General features: G+C 40.1%; 1 protein-coding gene across 11 annotated transcripts in view; it reads left to right on the top strand.

Annotated features, from left to right (window-relative positions):
- Positions 1 to 18,234, top strand: part of LOC129764288 (uncharacterized) — a 193,166-nt gene that overhangs the window by 82,054 nt on the left and 92,878 nt on the right. For 10 of the 11 annotated variants that reach the window (XM_055763209.1, XM_055763215.1, XM_055763216.1 and 7 more), the window contains 3 exons: positions 1,452 to 1,640; positions 4,148 to 4,270; positions 4,561 to 4,707. In XM_055763209.1, coding sequence (XP_055619184.1) covers positions 1,452 to 1,640; positions 4,148 to 4,270; positions 4,561 to 4,707 — 459 coding nt within the window. The remainder of the gene's footprint in view (positions 1 to 1,451; positions 1,641 to 4,147; positions 4,271 to 4,560; positions 4,708 to 18,234) is intronic. The other variant, XM_055763214.1, reaches the window with a different exon arrangement.

Here is an 18,234-nt window from a genome sequence, read left to right on the forward strand (position 1 = left end):
TAACGACTTCACGAATTTTGAACGTCGGATTTTTGATGCGGGTGATTAAAATAAATATTCGGTTCGCTGCTTCCATTAAGTATAACTTCTCTGAAGTAAAATGAATGATGACGAATATTTCAGCATTGAAAGCAGAAACATTTCAAAACAAACTGCTGTCAAATCATTCCAGATCCGACGACTAGAGGCGCTGCAGTAAAATAAACAGTGCGTCCATACTATCACGGAAAAAGGATGTAGAAAATTACCTAGTTGAACGATCATTTTCAAAGTTTCACACAATAAAATATAACTTATTAGTAAGCTTTTGACATATTTATTTCATTCAACTTCAATAATACCATAACCATATGCTCGCATCTTACGCTACACTCATAAGGTTTTGTACAACATCTGGCTGCTGCTGCTTCTCTACGAAAACTTTTTCTTTATGTCTTGCTCAGATTTGACCTCCATGAGATGCTTCTGTAGTGCCTGCTCCATAATAAGCCTGTATTTTTCGATGGGCCTTAGTTTCGGTGCGGTGGAGGAGAGTGAAGGGGGGTCTCTTGTCCTTGAGTACGAAAGTGACTCCGTTGGCTTCGTACCACTCCTGGACATCCTTTGGATAATGGCACGAAGCTAAATTCGGTACGAATATCGTAGGGCCTTGTGTTGTTTCAACAAAGGAAGCAGACCCTTCTGTAGATCTGTTCGTTTACAGTCCCGTTAGTCACTAACGACGCACTCCATTTGCCACATGAGCAGATCGCTTGCCAAATCATGTATTCTTGGCAAACTTAGAATGTTTCTGCTTCCTTACTTCAACCGGAACATCAAACTTATGCTGGGTGGTGAAGAACAGTAGCCCCAAAAGCTACCGGAAGTCCACCTTGACGTAAGTCTAATAATTTACGATGAGACAGTGAGGCTTCGTCAGCATCTGGGTGTACTAGGTATTTCCGGGTCCCCGTATCTCACGGAAGGAGAGAACTCCTTCCGTGAGATACGAAACGCTGAGTATCTCACGGAAGGAGAAATGCGGTCAGAATGGACGTTCTATTATTGGTCATGATCACAAGCGTGTCGAGAAAGTGTTTAATCGGAATCTCAATGCTTCGGTCAGGGATGTGGTCAAAAACTTGAATCTGCCCAAGTCTTTCGTTCGGAGAGCCAAGGACCGAGAGGGACTGCATACGTACAAAGTGCAGAAGGCTCAGAATCGAGACGAACCGCCGTTCGACCTCCTTTTTTACCAATTTTCGAGAAACTGACAGCGATAAAAATACAGAGTAAACAATACACTCTAAACTATTTCTACCCAAGTTTTCAACAGAAGATACCCAATGGGTATTTTCTACAGCGTTTTTTTTCGGTGATGCAATTTAATATTAATACACCCTTTAGTGTGCGATTTAAAAAAAATTTAACTAAATTTATTTACCTTCCTTTCCATTTTTTTTCACTCACAGGCACTAGAACAAGCGAAACGGTACGACAGTTTAGCGATTCAATGCAAAAATGTTTCACCAGCGCAGGATCTAAGCTACTTCGTTCGTAGTATACCAGTTTCCGCCAGTGCCCAGAGAGTACCGAAGAAAGTATTTGCACCACCCCAAGCAGCTGCTCAAACGGAAGAGGAAGAATTAGCAGACTATGGTGTGAGTATGCTAATGTATCAGAATTATAGTACAACAGTGGTTTTTTTCATGTAATCTAAATACATTTATTTACATTATATTTTGGATAACGAATAGCTCAGTAGTTTTACTTTTCGTTCTTATGTTAACATTATTTCTTCAGTCTTTATACTGGATGTTTATTTTGCCCTACGCATGTTCTACATTATACCTAATGAAGATGTCTATCATTTTCATTCCAATCATTGATTTCATAAGACTGAATCAAAATGTTCATCTTCAGAAATTCTAACAGCGTATACCTTTTTGTTGGTTACTGTAATATAATATTTTTGTCTTATTATTTTATTTTACTACGTCTTCAGCTATAAAGGGCAAACACGAAATTATTGCGACACCGAAAATGTCATGCCAATTTTCTTATAATGTTTAGAATCAAACCAAAATATTAGGATAGTTTTATACATATATTTACTTCAAAAATCAAAAGAAAAGTTAATCGATGGAGCCTTGAGTGTAAAATTGAACGCATTTTCGCTTGATACCCTCCATCAAAGTCTTAACAGTGTCATCCGGTACCAGTTTCTCAGTTTTTTTTCCATTTTCTTAACATGTCCTTCTCGTCTTTGACTGTCTTCTTGCTCTTCCGAAGTTCCCGCTTCATTATTGCCCAGTACTGCTCCACCGGGCGCAGCTCCGGACAGTTTGGCGGGTTCATGTCCTTTGGAACAAAATGGACAGAATTGGCCTCATACCACTCCATGACACTTTTAGAATCGTGGCATGATGCCAAATCTGGCCAAAATAGCGGAGCTTCGTCGTGCTGCTGCAAGAACGGTAAAAGGCGCTTCTCGAGGCACTCAGATTTGTAGGTTTCCTCATTTACTGTGCCCTTTGTCACGAAAGGCTCACTCCTCAGTCCGCAAGAGCAGATGGCCTGCCAAACGAGATATTTGGAGACGAACTTCAACATTTTCTTCTTCTTAAATTTGTCGTCCACATCGAACTTGCTCTTGCCGGTGAAAAACTCCAACCCCGGAATTTGCTTAAGATCGGCTTTTATATACGTTTCGTCGTCCATCACACAGCAGCCATATTTTGTCAGCATCTTCTCATAGAGCTTCCGTGCCCGAGTATTAGCCGTCGATTGTTGCCGCTCATCGCGGTTTGGGAAGTTCTGTACCTTGTATATATGTAGTCCAGCTCTCTTCTTTGCATTCTGGACGTAGCTCTGCGACATGCCGATCTTTTTAGCCAAATCACGGCTTGAGACGTTGGGATTTGCTCTAATCATCCGCTTCACCTTTCCCTCCGTCTTTTTGTTCTCCGGTCCCGGTTTTCTTCCAGCTCCTCTGCCGTGGTCCAACGTCAACCGCTCGTGGAACCTTTTCAACACTCTGGAGACGGTTGAATGGTGAATGTTCAACATTTTTCCCAACTGCCGGTGTGACAGGTCAGGAAATTCCAGGTTTTTGGAAAGAATTTGTTCTCTCGACTCGCGTTGGTTCACCTGCATTTTCGTTGAATCGAAAAACACGACTTCGAGTTTGACAGCATGTAGACAATACACATCAATGAGAAAGTGTGCAAAATTTGATTGATTTTTACCCAATGGTAAAAAAGTTGTAGTGGAATGGAGTCGGACGGAGGAAGTTTTACGATTGCATGAAGAGTACTTGTAGGAGTTCTTCTAGATGTTGTCCCTTCCTCTGGAACGGGAACGGGTGTTGTTGCATCTGGTTTCCAATAAACCTGCTTCTTGATTCCGTTGTCTTCAAATTCCCGGAAGCGAATTCCACGGGGCCAGGTTACAGTGTCGAGTGCAATAGGCTTCAGTTCGAGTGGCATCCCAACTTTGTACGACATGAAAGTAAGAGAGTTTTCAAATTGGTACTTTTCAACTTCTACTCCGGCAAATGTGCAACTTTTTCGTAAGGAACATCTGGTAAGATACCTGAAAGGTATAGCCAAAATTTTTTGGTCTCTTGCTCCGGTGCAACCAGATTCGTATCCTCGGTACAGGTGCCGACTCTGCAAACTACTTTGGCAGGACGACGAGAAGCGTTATCGTCGTCACCATTGCTTTCATGTAGACGTTTGGTGCCAGCCGAAGGTGCAAACGCAGTACGGTAGCAAGCTACTGGCGTGCGCGGAACGGAATCAATCAGGGATTTCAAATTGGAACAAATTTCGTTTCTGATGTCCGCTAGAATGCTATCGCGAATTTCGGCCTTGATTGATTCAATCACGGGTTCACTTGCCTTGTTGATTGATACCAGTGAATTAGCAAAACGCGCTTTAGATAGCACGTTTTTGCAATCCATACCAGGTGCAGATTGGCCCCAACCGAAGCGTAATTATCAACGGCAATACCGATGCATCGCATGCAGACTGTTGACGAACAAAAACCACCGCAAGTCATCGTGTCGCCTATGATTTGATTTGCACATTTTTCGCAAACAGTCGTCACTTCGCATTGATTGTGGTTAAAGCTAAAACTAATGTGATTCATGTAATTTCTCAAACAGGAACAACCAGGATTCAAAAATGGGTTGGTGGTTGAGAAAGGAGCGTCGATTCAGGTGCGACCGTCACTAGAGGCACTTAAACGAGAGTCACAGGATTTAGAAATACAGATCAAACAGCTACAGGTAAGATTCCATGCCGGGGCTTTCCGCTATAATTAATCTTTCTTCCGAAAATTTGACTCTAAATCTCTCGACTCGACTCGAGTTCAGCATGATTGTTGTAATTTATATCGTTCTATTTCTAATATTGGTGTTTACTTTCAATTTGAGCCTAAGTTAACTTTGAAATGTTTCATTGTACTTCGCGACCAGTAATTTTAAAGTTGATACTTTCCGCTTTTAGATTTATTGATGAATTTGAGTAAAGGTTCGTTTGTGTTCTTCCTTTATTTTGTTGAAAACATATTCTGTAGGATTCTGTAGACACTTTAGTTCGAACGCAAATCCGAGGCATAGAAGGTCAGCTGTATAACAAAGCAAATGAACTGCAGGAAGATATCTCAATGAAGAAGTTTGACCTGCGGGCCAAACAAATCCATCTTGCCGCAGTCAGAGCCCAGGTAAGACAACCGTTGGATTAAATTTTGATAGTTATTTCAAATTACATTGTTAGTACATTGAATTGTTAGTGTGTTGAAAATAAATTGTGCCATGCATTCGAGCATCTCTCTTCTGGGTAGTTGAGAAGAGATATCATGTGCTTGGCAAAGCTTCGCATTTGAGTAAGGTATTAGTGTGGACATAAGGCTTGAGCTTTGGATGAAATATTTCAACATAGAAAAAAGCTTATGTAGAGAGTGGTGAAAGATGACACGATGACCTAGCAGTGGGTGGCTTTCTCAATTTAGTTTGTCATATAGTTCGTCAACATAGAATACGATGATTTAAATATATTTTGTGTAGTGGATAGAATGCCAATGAATTATACAGCGCGGACTCGATTATATACAATCTTTGATTCCTTTTCACTGTAACCGAATCCTGTATATAATCGAGTTAATTTTTTTTCTCATTCGTTTTTAATGCATGCATTATTCGTTTTTTGAATAAAAAAGAAGAATTTGATTTTTGATTCATCCCCTTAAAATCAGAAAACACTTTTCTCACATGAAAAAAATAAATTTATTCAGATTCTCTCAAGAAGTGATAGACGATAATATTTGATGAAAAAAATCCTTCAACGCATATGTTCGAATTTCAACAATGACAGAGTTATAAATCTTTTTTTTTTTTTGTTACGGACTCTGTTGCCTCAAACTGGCTTTACATTAAAAAGTACGCTATGGAAGTCGATTCTGTTGCTTTCGCTTGAAAGATGAGAAAATTTGGTACAGGATATATTTAGTAGTGGAACATCAAAATTAGTCGATTCTAATAACATTTTGGAAGTGAAAAACTTAAAAGTTAATAATATTCAATGTGTTTTTATTAATTTTATCCTAAAAATTTATATCAAACATGATTGTTTCTATCGATTAAGTTGAAGCTCTCTAACCGCTCTACAATTTGTTTTTTGACCCAACTTCCAACACCCCAACTTCTATACTTCTTAATTTGGCTGCAATATCGATAACAAACAATTCCAAGCAAAATCTTCAAAAATCACGATTTTTACACCAATGTACATGTAATGGCCATTAAAATTTCAGCTTAACGTTGAAAGTTTACTTTTTTGCTTGGTCATATTTGAAATATAAAAAAAAATCAAACTGTTTATAATCGAGTCCGACCTGTATTTTACTGGCAAATATGCATGCATTCCAATCATATACATGTGACATTTATGGTGGATGAACCCTTTCCTACAAATTATAGAGTGAAGTTTGACTCAGTACCGAATCTTATCAATCTTATTGTCGTATTAGGCTGTCAAAAAAGTCCTGCGGTATTTCCGCGAGGTGTCGTTGTAAGCGCGTAGTTCTAGTTGTATTCATTGTATCGAGTCATAGCTATAGCTTGTTGGAAAGGTATTTTTGCGCGCTATAATATAGTCCTTGACAGTGTTTTGTTTGGTTAAGTCGTTCGTGAGTTATAGTGTCGCAAATATGGAGCAAAATAAAAAGAAAATCCGACATATTTTACAGTACTACTATGACAAAGGCAAAAATGCATCTCAAGCTGCCAATAAAATTTGTGCAGTTTATGGACCCGATACAGTTTCCATTTCCACCGCACAACGATGGTTTCAACGTTTTCGTTCTGGTGTAGAGGTCGTCGAAGATGCGCCACGCTCCGGAAGGCCTGTCGTCGAAAATTGCGACAAAATCGCTGAATTAGCCAAGAAAGACCGGCATAGTAGCAGTCGTAGCATCGGCCAAGAGCTGGGGATAAGTCATCAAACCGTTATTAACCATTTGAAGAAGCTTGGATTCACAAAGAAGCTCGATGTATGGGTGCCACACACGTTGACGCAAAAAAAACATCTTTGACCGTATCGACGCATGTGAATCGCTGCTGAATCGCAACAAAATCGACCCGTTTCTGAAGCGGATGGTGACTGGCGATGAAAAGTGGGTCACTTACGACAACGTGAAGCGTAAACGGTCGTGATCGAAGCCCGCTGAAGCGGCTCAGACGGTGGCCAAGCCCTCATTAACGGCCAGGAAGGTTCTGCTGTGTGTTTGGTGGGATTGTCAAGGAATAATCTATTATGAGCTGCTTCCCTATGGCCAAACGCTCAATTCGGACCTGTACTGCCAACAACTGGACCGCTTGAAGGTAGCACTCATGAAGAAGAGGCCATCTTTGATAAACATTGTCTTCCATCAGGACAACGCCAGGCCACACACTTCTTTGGTGACGCGCCAGAAGCTCCGGGAGCTCGGATGGGAGGTTCTTTTGCATCCGCCGTATAGTCCGGAACTTGCACCAAGTGACTACCACCTGTTTTTTTCCATGGCGAACGAGCTAGGTATTCAGAAGTTAGCCACAAAAGAGGCCTGTGAAAATTGGCTATCCGAGTTTTTTGCCAATAAGGAAGCGAGCTTCTATAACAGGGGTATTATGAAGTTGGCATCTCGTTGGGAACAAGTCATCGAACAAAACGGCGCATATTTGACCTAAAACAGATGATTGTAACTAATTTTATGAACAAATGAAAATTCAAAAAAAATACCGCAGGACTTTTTTGACAGCCTAATATTATCGACCCTTTACGTGAAACATGTGTAAGCCAGTGCAAATACGCTTAGGATTCAATTAAACATTCTGATGGTTATGACCTCCTCTAAAATGAATACCTGGTACATTTTTAGTATCCAAAGCAGACAATTTTAACACCATAACAATAACAGGATGCTTTGTAAAATACACATTTTTGTGCTCGACAGCCATTTTCGTTACCAGGGAGGGACCTTATATAAGGATCGGTTCAGTAATTCGACATAACATCAATGATGAAAATATTTTCATTTTGTGAACAGGATTACTGATTTTGTTTCGATCTAAGTAATTGAAAATGTTGTCACAGCGTTCGACTCGCATCTCCCAGATATTAATGATAGCTAACATGTGTATTTTGACGTAATACTACGTAATACTATGTAATACTACGTCTTTCATGTCGGTACTTGGGTGTAAGTTTCAAATTCAGAAATCGAGAGCGTTACATTTGAGGTTTAATGTCATGAGCGTTTACCGGCTGAACAAAGTCGTATGATAATCATCAAATAAAATCATAATAATCAAAAATAAAATTAGTGTGAGTCATTTTCGTTACTTATTCCAAAAATGCGTTGAAGTCAAACTATTGGAATCATAAAAATCTATAAATATGTATAGCTGCTTGAAAATCTATCTCAGTCGTGATTGGGCAGCTATTTTCACAGCAAGCAAAATTTTTCGCCTCAAAATGCATTCTCAGAATATGCACAAAGCAGCATAGTGCGGAGCTTAGACCGGATCGCAGGCGCAAAGCAGAAGTGAAACATTTACATTTCAATTGAGCTCTCATTCACCAACTAGCGAACAGACGACAGAGGCAGCGAAGCTCTCAAAGTTAAAGCTAGCGCCTTTTCAAGGCTAAAGGCGAAGGAACTACAAAACAAGCAAACAAGCAAACACATGGAGGTTTGTACCGACGCGAAGTCTTTGAGTGAACAGGCCGAAAGTGTGATGTGAATAAAAGAAATCAAACCGCAGTACAATTTTGATCTTTTCAACCTTTTTGTTTCCTCTAATCCGGCGGAGGCTTGATAGGACCTACTGCGTACTGCGTCGGTTTCCATGTCGTCAGGTGAAAAGAGTTGATAATTGAACTACACGCAAGCATTGTTAATTTTACAATAACGGAACAAATGTAGAATCGCTATGACATGCATTCTGAGTGCGCTACGTGCATTGGCACAAAGGACTCAAATCTCGACATATGACCAGCTTGTGAGTTGTTTCCACAAGAACAAGAATGGGTCAAAAAACCACGCAAACCAACAGCCCTTCTCAGTGCCACCAAAACTTTCTTCTGTAGAGTTATTTATAAAATTTTCGATTTTGCCGGAAAAGAGCTTGAATTTATGAGTGTTTCGACTTATTGTTGATGATGATGATGGTTTGAATTCACCTTCTCAGTTCAATCGGTTCTAGTAATTGAAAAACTTAACCAAACTCTCGATCTTGAGAAAGGCTTATTAGGAAGCCTCTAGTTTGGTCGCTAGCCGGATAACTGATGAATCGTTGATAACTTATCGGTGACTATTTTCCGATCGATCATTCAAATATCGTGATTGCGAACATTGTTTCCGTGTCAAAAGTGACGTGAAAGCATCACAAACTGGGTGTGAAGAACGTATTTTCCAGCGATGACAGCGGTGATAAACTGAAGGTGAAAATTTGTTTCGCTGCGGTAGCTTTCGCCGCCGCTACTACCATACAACCTAGAGATCTCTGTCTGGGCCGTGTTCATATATGGCAAAGTAATGTGTGCTTATTTGCAATGTGTCTTAGGTTTCGTTCGCTCGTATTAATCTTATATTGCTGTACCAAATGCTGTACAAATGCTTGCCAGTATTTGAGAATCATGACATTTTTTGTTATTTTTAGGGCTCATTCAATGTAATTTAATGTAAATCGGAATGACAAACATGAGCTAGAAACTAATTTTGGTCGTACTAGTTAAGCCCGTTTATTTGATACTCATATCGATATGGTTTTGAAAAAAATATGCATCGCTACTTTGTGGCGGCGGGCATTTTGGATTTGCATTTTTCACAAATAATTGTGTTCTACTACTACGTCACGGTCAGTCATGAACCACGGTTCTTTCATGAACCGAGGCTCTTTTTTGAACTGTGGCTTTTTTTAACCGCTGCTCTTTTTCAAGCCAAGCCTCTCTTGAACCGCAGTTGTTTTTTGAGTCGAGACTCTTTTGAACCGCGAGTTTTTTTTACCGTGGTTCATTTGTAAAGTACCGTAGATCGTACGCTTGTTCTGACGAATGAGCGGCTCGTGATCGTTCGCCCATCTCTAATACAACCGATTCGGTTCGAATTTTCTGTTGCCTTTCTGTGAAAGGAGCTTCATAGTATAAGTTGTGGATTATTTATTTGGGAGCTACTTAGATATTCAATAACCTCAGTATTTCAGTGTCGCTCTAGACACGAGATATCAACAGCACACCGAGCATGCCGGTAATTTCATAACCTGCTAGAGTTGACTTTTTTTTGCTTTGCGAATTGTGAATTTTTTGCGTATTCTGACTGATCAAATGAAATAAAAAACTGAATTTAATATAGATATTTTTTTATTTTATTATTCATTTATTAGTAAATACGTTGTGCTCCTTCATCGTGGTTGTTGGTGCACGTGGGGACTCTCTTTTTCGTCCCGAATATGGCGAGCAAAGGATTGTGGTCGTTCTCGAGCACGAAACGCTGTCTGAATATCTTTCAGTGGAATTTGGTCTCAGCAAATACCAATATTACCAAACCCTCCTTCTCAATCTGGCTGTAGTTACTATTCGTTGCTGTAAAGCTTTTATTGTTCCATCCGGATATTCTTGTGTGATCCGGGCACCTAGACCAAAGGAGGAAGCAACTGTCGACACTACTTGGTCTAGTTTTGAATTGTAGTGTGTCAAAAGAAGCGGGAACTGGAGGATTTCTAGGAAACGGTCGAACGACTTTTGGCAAGTTGGTGATCATTTGAATTTTTCTCCCGCCTTAAGTAGCTGATCCATGGGGTGTCGAAGAGAGCTCTTGAACATACGTGTCGTAGTATCTTGTTGAGTTAATGTATGACATCGATGCGGTTGGAGCGAAGTTGGCATGCTGGATTGATCCGATCTGTAAGCACGCATCAGAAAGCAGAAAGCATAAACACTCGCATAAACATAAACATTTCAGCGAATATATAAAAACTTCACATGGCTCTCTCTATTTGCGACTACGACATCGTAGTGTTTACTGAAACTTGGGTTAACGAACTAATATCGGATACAGAGTTGACTGATATATATATATATATATATATATATATATATATATATATATATATATATATATATATATATATATATATATATATATGATATATCGTTGCGATCGTTCCCCTGCCACAAGCCGCTTTCGACGTGGTGGTGGAGTATTGATCGGAGTGAAACGGCACTTGCGAAGTAATGTTGTGCATGTCGATGATGCCAATCAGCTAGAACAAATCATTGTTCGTGTTGTTGACGACAACAGAGATCTTTTTGTATGTGCGGTATATCTTCCTCCCAATACTGAACCGATAGATTATGAACGACACAGTGCATGTATTCAACGTATTTGCAACCAACTAAGAGATAGAGAAAGGATAGTGGTATTGGATGATTATAATTTGCCAATGCTACACTGGGGCTTCGATGAGGATATTGGAAGTTTCATTCCTACCAATGCATCATCTGAGCAGGAGACTACTCTGGTGGAATCGATTCTCTCAGCCGGGTTACAGCAAGTGAACCAACTGACGAATGATAATGGGAGATTATTAGACTTGGTTTTGACGTAGGACTACGTCTTTCATTTCTATATCGGGGTGTAAAATCAAAGTTTCGAAAACGAAAGCGTTACGCCGGAGACCGAGATTTTGAGCGTTAATAGCTCCTAAACAACTGAACGAAATGGTATGATAAACACTTCATTCGAAAGATAAAATGTCTACGCGTTCTATACTTGTTACTTTCTGATCCAAAAACTTGTTTCAATAGTCTTAAAATTGCTTTCAAAACAGGCTATTGAAATCACCAATCGGTATATAAGCGAGCGCCGCTCGGAAATCCACTCAGTTCTAATTGAACAGCGATTGGAGCATGTTGTCGCTGTTGTGGTGAAGCTCTTCGTTTATCATGAAAGCGCGGATGAACGGTGTCACCAAGAGCCTGTTTGTGCACCTTAGGCCAGAAGGGAATCCATCAGGAGGAGAGTGATGCCACAAACGGTTCCCCGGGAAGATCTCGAAGCAGCCGCTACACACACACATACACGCGCGGAATTCTTTCCGTTTGGATGCCATTCAGCATCGAAAAAGATCCGGAAAATAATCTCCCAGTTCCTCTGGGAATTTAAAACATTAAATATGTTTCTATCAAGTGCTATTAACCCTCCTGTACTCGCGTGCAAAATCATAATACGTATACTCGCGCACGGTGTCACAGACCGAAAATTAAACTTCTCTGTAATGTTGCCATTGTGTATTTTTCAGGCTTTATTGGCATTTATTTGGAGAAGAGGGTATGATTGAATGAAAAAATTCAACAAAATATGTTTTCTTCGTCTCTATTATGTTTTAAAAGCCATCTAGCCTCATCAAAACAGAGTAATTTTTGATACTCCAACACAAATAACGAAATTCGAATTTTTCACTGTTATTAATTAAAAGTAAGCAACTGAATATAATTCATGGAAGTTTAAAAAGCTATAAAATAACATAAAAACGTATTAATCGGTTGTGGTTTCATTGGAGTAAGAATCGGAACATAGCACATAGCATAAAGGTTCTGGAATATAAAGTTTGCATATTTCTAATATTCTTTGTATCTGTTACCAACAATGGTAAACTAAGAATTATTGTCTTTTTTTAGATGGTTTTTAAAATGGTTATAAGAGGTTTTCTAAGACCTTCCTTCTCTTTTAATTGTTTTCTTGTCAATATTGTCCTTTAAAAAAATATCCCCGAAACTGTAACTGTTAAAAGTTTACTGTTTACAATTCTTCCACAAGTGAAATTCTTTCACAAGTGTATATATGTATGACCATTATATTTAGCGAATAACTAACGAAAGTTAAACATTCATATTTTGCTTTTGAACGTATCTAACGACGAATATATCGACGAATAGTTAATATATGGATCCGTTCAATCCAGTTACAAAAGGTACTGAAATCAAATATGAATAGTCCGGTAATGTTTTCATGCATCATATTCAATAAATATTCCACGCCGCTAACATTAATTTATACATTTCATTCAACACTATTCTAGAATATGAAAAATGGCACTTGTCCAAAAAAGTTACTCCTATACACGCGTCGGTGTGTCAGACCGAAAGTGTTAAAAAAGTGGCACACGTCCCCTTTGTACCAACACATGCGATACGCTAAACGATGACGAACGACGAATAACGAAGCTAGAGACAATCGCAAAGTCGTAGTGTTGATGTTTTCTGAGAAATGAACGAATTATTGATTTCTCGGTCTGACAGACCAATGCGCGAGTATAGGAGTGTTAACAGATGGTTATCGTGTTAGCATTAACCACTGGTGGGCTTCCAGTATCGAGGAAAATGTGGAAATATCTAATCGTTACTGAAAATAATCTGCCAGTTCCTCTGGGAATTTAAAATTACATTCATGTGAAAGAGTTTATTTGAATGTTTTCTATCCATGTAACACTGTGACCAAATACATTTGGTTTTGTGATTTTTCAATCAATCGCAATTAACAGGATAGCTTCTGAAGATTATTCTGCCCCATCAGTAGGATATTTCCGTATCCAATATTGGATGCATAAAACCTTTTACCTCCAACGAAACGCTCTCGTTTTCGAAGTCCCCCAAATATTCATTCATTCAGAATGAATTCAGATTCAACTTCAAACAAATGATCTCTAAATCAACGATAGTCCTACGTCACCCTTGCGGTTATACCATAGATATAACCCACTTCCTGTTTTTATCAATGATATAATGAGCTGTGAAATCTTCGAACCCTCCATGCCGTTGATGAATGTAGATCGCCACCATAAGCCGTTTATTGTTAAGATAGCCGTTTTCAATACTACACGTTTGGATATGAATGAGGAAACATACTACGACTTCAGTCAATGTAATTTCGTTGATTTAAACAGTAAAATTTCGTCGATTGATTGGGCCGAAATTCTCACAGTGGGCACAATAGATGAAGCTGTTAGCCGATTTCATCGAGAGATGAATGGAATCATTCATGTAAACGTACCATTGCGCAAACGGTTTGTTAAACCGAAGGGCAAACATCCGTGGTGGAACAGAGATTTGGGGAATCATCGGAATCGACTTAGGAAGGCACGAAAGCGGTATTTCCGATCGAGAGGTGATGACCAAAAGGCAGTTGTGCGGGAATTAGAGCGCCAATTCAACTCTTTGAACCAAGCATGCTTTAGGTCTTACATAAGCCGTGTGCAAAGTGACGTCAAGACAAAACCACAACAGCTTTGGACACACATTAAATCACAAACATCGGCTAATGGAATTCCTCAGAACGTTTTCTACAAAGACAGTACATCGTCATCATCAATTGACTCAGCAAACTTATTCTCGTCCTTCTTTCAAATTGTGTTAAGTAATAACTCACCACCTTTGTCTGAACGGTACTTGAGTAGTCTGCAGTCATATGACCTGAACATGCCGCTTATTTCATTAACCGAAGAGGACGTATACAGGAAGCTGAGCTGTCTCGAAGCCTCGAAAGGAGCCGGACCGGATAAGCTGCACACTTCTTTCATCAAGGCATGCAGCTCCTCGTTGGCTTTGCCGTCTACCTTGCTTTTTAACCGTTCGCTGAGAGAAGGGCAGTTTCATGCTTTATGGAAAACTGCATCGATAATCCCTATTCATAAAGCAGGTGACGTCCACGATGTGCAAAACTATAGAGGAATATCGATTCTGAGCTTCACCCCGAAAATTTTTGAAAGTATGCTACTGGATCTCATTTACCCTTCTGTCCGCCACATCATCGCAAACGAACAACATGGGTTTGTTGAAAAACGGTCTACTACAACAAACCTCATGAGCTACGTGTCTCTGTTGATTGAAAAAAATTGAGAAAAGGCAGCAGGTTGACGCCATTTACGTTGACTTTTCAAAAGCTTTCGACCGCGTTCCTCACGCACTTGCTGTGGAAAAATTGAAGCGATACGGGTTTCCACTTTGATTGACCGATTGGGTTAACTCGTATTTGACTGATCGTAGTGCACACGTACGAATTGGCTCTTCAGTTTCATCGCCCAGTTCAGTTATCTCTGGCGTGCCGCAGGGCAGTCACTTAGGTCCACTTCTATTCGTACTCTTCATTCACGATATTTGCACTGTTCTTAAATCACCTAAGTTAATGTATGCAGATGACCTGAAATTGTTTCGAGTAGTAACATCATTTATGAACTGCTGCGCTCTTCAAATGGATGTAGATGCTCTACTGGACTGGTGCTCAATAAATGACATGGAAGTGAACATCGCGCGATAACATTTTCGCGGCTTCACTCACCAATCGCCTTTGAATATACGATGGGATCGAACGAAGTGGAAAGAGTTGCAGCCGTCAAAGACCTAGGTCTCGTGCTCGACAACAAGCTTAAATTTACGGAGCATATTGTAACGGTTACCTCTAAGGCTTTTGCCGTTCTCGGATTCATTAGACGCCACACTCAGGAATTTAGAAATGTCTATTGTCTCAAAGCGTTGTATGTGTCTCTCGTACGCAGTATATTGGAATACGGTGTTACTGTTTGGGCCCCATACCACGCTGTTCACATCACTCGCCTGGAACGTGTGCAGAAAAGTTTTATCCGATATGCTCTACGACATCTCCCCTGGCGTAGCGACCCACATCTGACCTCATATGAAGAACGCTGCGCACTGATTCACTTACCGACACTGCAAAAACGACGTGAGTTTCTCCAGAGACTGCTGATTTTTGACCTTCTTAGCAATAATCTTGACTGTGGAGAACTTTTGGGCAAGCTTCGAATCAACGCTCCAGGTAGATCAACCAGACAATCTGTTTTCTTTCGGCAAGCAACGCATCGCACCCTATATGGACAAAATAACCCCTTGGATGTTTGTTGCCAATGTTTTAATGAAGTGTTTTATTTGTTTGAATTTGATATGACCAGAAATGTGTTTAGTATAAGGATCAATAATTAATTTTAGTCTGTGGCGACTAAACATACACCCTCTTTGGTGATACACCTGAGAGAAATGCTGCACTTCAGACAGTAAACGTAAACAAGGCATTTGAGTTGCTTCGAAAGCTCGGAATCGACGAATGCCTTGTTCAACTTGTACGATGCCAGGCAATCGTCACTCTCAATCTGGAGACAGTTGAATCGCCGGCGGGAGATGAAAACTGTAGCTTCAAATAACGACCTCAACTTATCGATAGTCTCTGCGAACGTTATCATACTGCCGAGTCATGGAAAAATAGAGAAATTATAGTGCTCGTGGTCGGGTAGACTGAGCTTTCGCAAAAGCAATCGCACTTTCGCTGCACCGTCAAGCTTTTGCGCGTCCTTATCAGAAAGGTCGACATACATGTAAAATCTTGTGTGGAACTTGTGACCATTTTCCTTGTCTTACGTGAGCTCGCCCAATTTCGCTCAAAAGCGAGCCCAGCACCTTTTCTTCGTAAGAGAGTTTGCGGATGGCAAGCTGAATCGACCGAATGGTCGTTCGTGGGTTTTTCTTTACTTCCCGGATTATTAGCGTGTTCGTTTTTGTAACAGTTTTACGTTTCGGTTCTCTTCCCGGGCGATCAGCCACACTGTCGAACATCTAATGCTTCTGCATGACCAGCTGGGCCGCACAACGTCAAAAACATGTCACGACGTATGAAAAGTTCATTAAACAGCTACGAAAATTATGTTTGTATCTATACATATAAAAATGGATTTCTGTCTGTCTTATTCATATGGACTCGGAAACTACTGAACCGATCGACATGAAAATTTGTATGTAGGGGTTTTTGGGGTTAGGGAAGGTTCTCATGATAGCTCGAGACCCCTCCCCCTCTCTAAGGGGGGCTGCCATACAAATTAAACACAAATTTCTGCATTACTCGAGAATTAATCAAGCAAATGAAACCAAATTAGACATATTGAGGTTTTAGGGTGCAAAATATGTTTCTATGACGGTTAGACACTCCTCCCCCCACTCTAAGGGAGGGCTGCCATACAAATGAAACACAAATTTCTACATAACTCGAGAACTAATCAAGCAAATGGACCCAAATTTGGGATGTGAGGGTTTTTGGGTAGGAGAAATGTTTCTATGATAGTACAACACCCCTCACTCCTCTGGAATGGAGAGGGGATCCCATAAAAATAATACACATATTTCAACAAAACATGACAACTGAAATTTTTTGAAAAACTCTCGAGAAAGTAATTTTTCTATTTAGAGCTGCCTTTATTCTATCATATTTTCTGTATCAAATATTTATTCCATGTAACGGAGAAGCATGTGATTTGCAAATGGTTAAAAAATCTTGAACGAGAATTGTGTCTGGTGTCAACACAGGTGTGTCTGAAAACAATCTGATAGTACTAGGAATTTTATAGTAAAAGGAAATTATGAAGGGTAGCTTAGAAGATCAATCAATGAACAGCTCTGCGATTGGAACCATGAACGTGCGCTTTGTAAGAAAACGTGGATGTGATAACGAAAAATTAATTTTGGGCGGGACGAAGTATGGCGGGTCAGCTAGTCAGATATAAACAACCAGCTGTCAAAACCAAGCGGTGCATCGATGAAGAATACACGGTAAACTAAATTTACGCAAGTAATATTTTTTTCTTGTCATACCCTAAATGTACCCATTTAGGAACAAAAGTCAATTTTTGTTTTTCTAAAAAGAAATCAACAACACTGAAATGGCAAAATGGCCTACTAAATACCTATTTTTACCTAGTATTGACTGGAAAACCGAAAAGTTTTTAAAACTTTTAATATTGGAACAATTTGATCTACACTGATGGGAACACTTTTCGTATATACAGATAAAATAGAAATTAAATAACCAGTATCTAAAGGGTGTGTCACATCAAATTGCATCACGGAAAAAACGCTGTAGAAATTTAATTTTTAGGAATTATATCTTCAGCTTTCGCTTATAATCAGATAAGAGTGTATATATCACGTTGGTCATGCTTCACTGTCAATTTTTCGTAAATTTGGAAAAATGTCGTCGAACGAAAAAGAGCGTCGTGAATTAATCCTGTGCACTCATTTCGAGAATCCGGAGTTGTCACATCGGGACATCGGTAAGATGCTGGGAATCGTCCAATCCACGGTCAATAGAGTACTAAAACGGTACTTCGAGAACCTAACCATCAACCGGAAGGTGAAGAACGGCAAAAATGGATGCTCTGTCAGTGAAAAAGATCACAAGCGCGTAGTTAAGCAGTTTAGACGTGATCCGAGAAGTTCGGTCCGGGATGTCGCCACTAAGCTGAATTTGTCAAGTTCATTCGTCCAGCGGACCAAGCAGCGGGAGGGCCTGCGTACATACAAGGTTCAGAAGGCTCCTAACCGCGACGAAAGGCAAAACATGGTGGGGAAGACGCGAGTCCGGAAGCTGTACACCGAAATGCTGACGAAGCCGCATTGCCTGGTAATGGACGACGAAACCTACGTCAAAGCGGACTTTCGTCAGCTGCCGGGCCTGTTGTTCTTCTCCGCAGAGGACAAATTCAGCGTTCCGGAGGAGATTCGCAAGCAGAAACTATCCAAGTTTGCCAAAAAGTACATGGTGTTGCAAACGATCTGCTCTTGCGGAAAGCGGAGCGCCCCCTTCGTGATGACCGGCACGGTAAACGGGCAGGTTTACCTTAAGGAGTGCCTACAGAAGCGCTTACTACCACTA

This window comes from Toxorhynchites rutilus, chromosome 2 (assembly GCF_029784135.1).
Source record: "Toxorhynchites rutilus septentrionalis strain SRP chromosome 2, ASM2978413v1, whole genome shotgun sequence".
NCBI classification, from domain to species: domain Eukaryota; kingdom Metazoa; phylum Arthropoda; class Insecta; order Diptera; family Culicidae; genus Toxorhynchites; species Toxorhynchites rutilus.